The sequence below is a fragment of the Pleurodeles waltl genome, chromosome 5 (assembly GCF_031143425.1).
Source record: "Pleurodeles waltl isolate 20211129_DDA chromosome 5, aPleWal1.hap1.20221129, whole genome shotgun sequence".
In the NCBI taxonomy this organism is placed as follows: Eukaryota; Metazoa; Chordata; class Amphibia; order Caudata; family Salamandridae; genus Pleurodeles; species Pleurodeles waltl.
Genome location: NC_090444.1, coordinates 1,648,418,450 through 1,648,424,449, shown reverse-complemented (window position 1 = coordinate 1,648,424,449; position 6,000 = coordinate 1,648,418,450). Strand labels below are relative to the sequence as shown.

The following is a 6,000-nucleotide window of genomic DNA, read 5'->3' as shown; positions in this document are numbered from 1 at the left end:
AGAAATGTAAACACCACTGGTATCTGTTGGATAATGTGCATTGGCTGGAAACCTCTAAGGAAGGAGGAAAGCTGTCACAAACCCTATAAAACTGCCATGCAGGCAGAGGTGTTATCATGCTTAGCGTGCAAGATAGGGAAAAGGTGCTCAAGTTGAATTTTCCCAAAATGTGTTGCCGCAGGAAGCACTAGAATTTAGAAAAGGGCGGAGTATACTAGATGAAATCTGTATTTAGAAAGTGGAAGCAAGGAGAGATGGACAATCTTCTGACCTTCGAAAGAGTACACAGAACTAGTACTTATTATAAAAACTAAACATACTACAGTGCATTAGCAGTGGACTAGACTAATGTATGGTTACTGATCTGTACTATAGTAAATATGAAAATGGCTTTAAATAAAACGATGAGGATGTTAACTCAATACCTGTGCCTTTACTCGTGATATCAGATGATTGAAAAATATGCAAAATTGCTAAGTGGCTTTATGTGATCAGAGTCACCTTTAACCAGTCTCATGTGTTTTGTTTTTGTTTTTATCTAGTTGAATCCACAGGATGGGACTTGTAGGCCATCTTTTATTGCGGATAGGTAAACTACAAGTCCCAGAAGTGCTGCTGGCCACAAATGCAGGCCTGCCTAACAATAATACAGAGCCAGCTGCTTTCCAAGACGACGCCAGGTCTACATTAAAAACAACGTAAATAAATGCCAGACAGTAATAAAACTGAAATGTGGCTTATTGTTTTGCCTTGTGTAGTGCCGCCGGTGTGCCTTTTAACATGAAGATATTTCATCCTCACTCTGACAGGAGTAGCAGCAACTGAAACATAGGTGATGCTGGGCACCTGTGAATAGAAATTCCACCTGCTTTTACTTACTGGGCTGGTGACTACTCGCGTCCATCTCGTTTAACCTTCAGAAAAGTGTAAAAAGGACAAATTGCGAAACGAGCGAGTGTGCACACCGATAACAGCAGCAAACAGATGCAAGTGTGTGCCTTGTACACCGACAAAGGGGTGGTCTTAAATTCGCCAATTGGCTCGACAGCCAACTTTTTATAAACCGGAAGTGAAAGCCCGAGTTCCCGTTTATTAGGTGCAGGCGCGTCTATTTTTTTCTTCTCTACTTTGGCCTTTTTTTCCCCCAAAGGGTTGTTCCCTTCAGCCCCGGTCACTGTGGGGTCCAGCGATGTCTTTTTTGATGAGGTACTTAGAAATCTGTTGTTAAATTGTGTTATCTTTTTTTGTAGCGATATTTAATTCGTTAATGCACCCGTTGGGCTAGTTGTAGAACAAATTGAAAAGGTTGCAATATTAACCCAAATAAAACTCAAAGCCTTTAATTTAGGGTGGGGTGGCTGAGTTGTACCGGGGTCAAATGCCCACAGAGAGTGTGCTTTTGTGAGCGCGTTATATCTTTCTTAATGCGTTTATTTTTAAGTCCAGGATTAAGCCTTTCTAGGGGTGAATTGTGACTTATTTCCTTTTAATGTTTTTTTTTTTTCTTTTTTTAGGTTAACTATTTTATTGGCATTGATCTCCAGGGCGTTGGCTCAACCCACACTTGCTGCAGGTTTAAATTAACTCTGATTTCACCGACATTTATAGATGTTGAATTTGATGCGGTGCATTATGACACGGTTTCTCTTTCTATGTTTCCGTTATAGACTCCATGGTCGTGGACTGCGTGGAATCGCTGGCTAGGATTTCCCTGAATGCTTCTAACTTCCTGGGCAAATATGTGCGGTTCTCCGCTCTTGGTGAGGAAGGCCTGGGAGTGCATGCTTTGTAGGGTGGCTGGAAAGGGAGGGAAATGTCACCCCTTTTTCTCTCACTAGTACATATTTTATTTTCTGGCCTATTGTATTCGTTCAGTGTATCTTAACTGATTTTTGTTTCACCTCCTCTCTAGCCGAAGGGTTTTTAAAGTCGGTTTGTTGAGGCTGAATGTTCCTTCAACTCGTCTCTCCTCTCTCTCCCCCTTTTTTTTTTTTTTTTTTTTTTTTTTTTTTTCTAAACAATTTTCTTTGAAATACTCGGAATGCTTTTAACAGGATTAGGTAAAACAGATCTGTTTCTATGTGTGGCTGTTAAATGAAAAGCTAACTAGGAGTGCTCTGTCATTTGTGAACCTGCGTTGCTCAACCATCCTGTTTTTCATTGTGTCTCGGTACTTGCAGTTTTGCCTTCCAGTAACTACAAGTCCCAGAATACAAAGTGTATCTCGTGACGGGATACCTGCGCTCCGAAAGAGATGGGTAGTTCGAATGACCACGATTCTATGGACATAGACTTCTGAATATGGATTAGTTACACTTGAGATATAGCTTTATTTGATACAATATTTGTAGATGTCAATCAAAACGTGTTTCTTGCTCAAACGGGGCAAAAACTAATAAACGCTGGACACCTCGGTGGGAAAAATTATATACCAATTACTTAACAATGGTTAACTGGTCTGTCAAGTCACAGTTTTAAACGTCGGCATTTAGAGATGTTGCCACATGGCCCTTGGGGGGCTATTGTCTTCACCAGGGACCAAACCCTCACCTACTGAAATCTAATTTGAAGCAGCCTGGACAACCTTTTTTTTTTTTTCATGTTTTGTTACTTTATTTGGTCATGGTTGCTGTTGGGGGGGGGGGGGGGGGGGGGGTGGACCTAATTTCTAGAGGGCTCTTATAGTTTAGAAGAATCCAAAAGACATCGAGCATTTTATTGGGTCAGATTTTGTCAGACATCCCCAGACCTCATATTTAGGAAGAGCTGATTTTAAAAGTAAGGAGGCCTATATTGTGAACTAGGAGCACATGTAAAGGGGCCAATTCGTAGCTTGATTCCTAACTGGGAGGTACAGATTGAAAGGCACCTTAAGTGCGAACATATAGTTTTCTTCTGCTGGATACAAACATCTGACTTGAACTGTTTTACTTTGAGATGAAGCAAGGACAGTGTTTCAAGTTATGCGTTTGTGTTTCAACGCAGAACAGAATCGTTAGTTGTTGACAAAACATATTTTAAGCGGGATTTCTTGAATAGTTTTTCTTCCCGATGAATGCGGGACGCGAGCCTACGTCTTTGTCTTAGGGCTGTATCAGTGTGATAACATCTACACAATGAGATGTACTTTGCATTTTTGTCGCATAATTGAGTCATCTCTGATACATGATTGGGTACTTTTTCGCCACATAATTCCATTCGGGCCGACGTCAGTACGGGGGTGGATAAAGTGGTAGGCGCATATTCTTGCCAGTAATTGCTGTTTTCACTTTCCTAGGTGAGCGAGAGGCACAAGGCACCCCCTGGTCGCCACGTGACCGATGCAAAGGAAGGCACTTGCTCAGACCTTTCCATTACTGCAGTCGAACTTGATGAGTTACTGTTAAGGGGGGCTTTGAGTTGCTCGTCTGAAGTATCGCTCAATAGCACAATTATGTTTCTAAACCGTTGCTTCTGTAATAGGCGAGGCAGTGTGAAGCTGAACATGTTACAATTTTGAAGTCACGAAAACAGTTGGCAGGATCTCGGACTAGAAGCTCTATTTTCTGGCTGTTGTCTTAATTAATTTTTAACATGAACTCCCTTAAACGCCTCCCACCGGCCTTGGCGATCTGGCGCTCATCTAGCGTTTTTATCCTAGTTCTACAAAGCTACCTAGTTTCTCAAGCACTATACAACATGGCAATACCTGCAGACCCTAAAGGGTGCGCTGTCTTTCACAGAAAGACTCGTTACATCGCAATACGTTTTGTCTCGTTAAGGTTTAAATGCATTCCAAAACGGGCTATTTTTTCCGGACTCCAGAAGGCTGCTAGCCATTTGTTGGTGCGTTTTGCCCTTCTTCAATATTTTATTCACGTTACATAACGAAACGCGAACTGCATCCCTAACGATTGGAAACGAATGGCGACGTGCCCAGAGGAGAGATAACCAGGCTGAGCCCACATGGTGGCGGTAGCGCTTCATAAATGGTAATTGTTTCAAGATTATCCTGTTACAGGTTCTTAACCTTTTGACTTCTGCGGACCCCCACCTAATAAATACTTGAACCCGGAGGACTCCACCCACAACGAATCGTCATTGGGATCCGAAGACCCCCGCCCGCCCCCCAAAAAAGAATCATTATTGGAATTCGGGGACCCCCACACACTGGAAGCCGGGGCAGTTTTGACGATTGAACAACAAAGCAATCCGCAAGAAATACAGAAAGAAGCATTAATCAAACATATATATACACACACAAATGGCGATGAAACATTTTATTTAATTCAGAGCAAATATAAAAAAGACGAATTTTTAATTGGGAAGGCAGGCGCATTTCTAATTTCAGATGGGTTCACTCACTATCCAAATGCTTTTTGATGCATTTGCATTGATCCCACGAATCAATCTAAGGATACCAACTTAATTTTTATTCACCGCTTTCAAATTCCTACCTAGTTACAGAACGCTTTAACATTTTCATTGGTACATTTTGCTTCATTTATATACCCCTTATTAATCACTTTATTTAATTTTCAAAGCCGTCATGAACCCTTTGAGTAAGCTTCAGACCACAGGTTAAGATTCCCTGTGATAAGTGAAGTGTAGTTCATTAACCTGAAGGTCACGTGTTCGAATCCATCAGATCCACTTAGTCTCTCCCCCTTCAGCGGGCCATATATTTACCTGGAAGTCGGTATTGCTACAGTTAAGAGTAACCCAATGCCATTACCCGTTGAGTTATGTCTGTTAGTAAAGCATACTATCACCTGCGAGGGTTTTGTGTGTGTGTTTAGCTACTCATAGGGCATGGTGAACTGAAAAGCCAGGTCCTGAGCTTCTTTCAGAATTTGGGAAGAAAGGAGGAGTCTCTGATGTGAAATGGGAGGTTTTTCCATGCTTTAGGAGCAATGTAAGGGAAGGCCCGTCTGCCTGCTCTGGTTCTGTTTGTGTGCATGGAATGTGTGTGACTAGGAGTCTTGCAGAGCTTAGATGTCTGGGTGGCTGATGATGTTACTGAGGTAGACGGGTCCTAATTTGTCTTGCACCTTGAACGTGTATGTTAAAAGTTTGGACTGGGCATGTGTTTTTGGGAGCCAGTGGATTTCTTTGAAGTCTGGTATGATGCGATTTCTGCATAGGAGATGGAGGATGAGTTTGGCGGCCGAGTTCTTGATGGTTTGTAACCGTCTCATGAATTAGCTGGTGATGCCAGTGTAGAGTGTTCCGTAGTCCAACTTGTTGTGGACTAAGGCGTGAATAATGTTTTATTTGGCAGTGTTTGGGAACGGTTTGAAGATCTCTCCCAACATCTTCAGGGTGTGGAAGCTGGATGCAGTGACAGAGCTGACTTGTGCTGTCATTCTCAGTTTGCCATCTATGATGATTCCAAGGTTCCTAGTGTGAATGTGGGTCAAGTTCAGCCTGCTGGAGTACCATGGAAAGGTGTTCTGACAAAGATCACAACTTCGTCTTGTCGGTGTTCGGCTCGAGACTGCTGGCTTTCATCCAGCTACCTACTTCTGTCATGCAAGTTGCTAAGCTTCTTTCTGATGTTGGGGGTTTCTGTCAGTGAGGGAGTATGAATTGTATGTCGTCAGTGTAGGAGAGAATGTTGATGTTTGGGAATGAGGTTGGCCAGAGGGATCATGTATGTTTTGAGAAGGTTGGAACAGAGTGATAAACATTAAGATACTCCATATATGGATTTGTGGGCGTCTGAGGAGATGGTGCTAGGTTGACAGCTTGTGTTATATCGGTTAAAGCGACAAGCAGGTGCTTGGATGCCATACACAAGAAGATGTTGGATTTGGATTTGGATAGGATGTAATGTGAGACAGTGTTGAATGCTCCTGAGAGGTCCAGGAGGATGAGGGCTCCATGTTCCCATCTGTCTAGGATCATGTGGTGTCGTCTGGGTGGCCACAAGCATGGTTACTGCACTGTGGTTGGGCCTGATTGTGTGGTGCCTAGAAACTGATAGTTACTCTGGTGGTCAGTGAGGAGTCAGTTGATGAC

The 6,000-nt window shown here is 42.7% G+C and overlaps 1 protein-coding gene across 1 annotated transcript in view; it reads left to right on the top strand.

Annotated features, from left to right (window-relative positions):
* The first annotated feature begins 1,079 nt into the window (after positions 1 to 1,079).
* The window catches only part of LOC138296642 (uncharacterized), a 140,504-nt gene continuing 135,583 nt past the window's right edge, over positions 1,080 to 6,000 (top strand). The window contains exons 1-3 of the mRNA XM_069235976.1: positions 1,080 to 1,206; positions 1,515 to 1,573; positions 1,668 to 1,760. Coding sequence (XP_069092077.1) covers positions 1,190 to 1,206; positions 1,515 to 1,573; positions 1,668 to 1,760 — 169 coding nt within the window. The 5' untranslated portion in view covers positions 1,080 to 1,189. The remainder of the gene's footprint in view (positions 1,207 to 1,514; positions 1,574 to 1,667; positions 1,761 to 6,000) is intronic.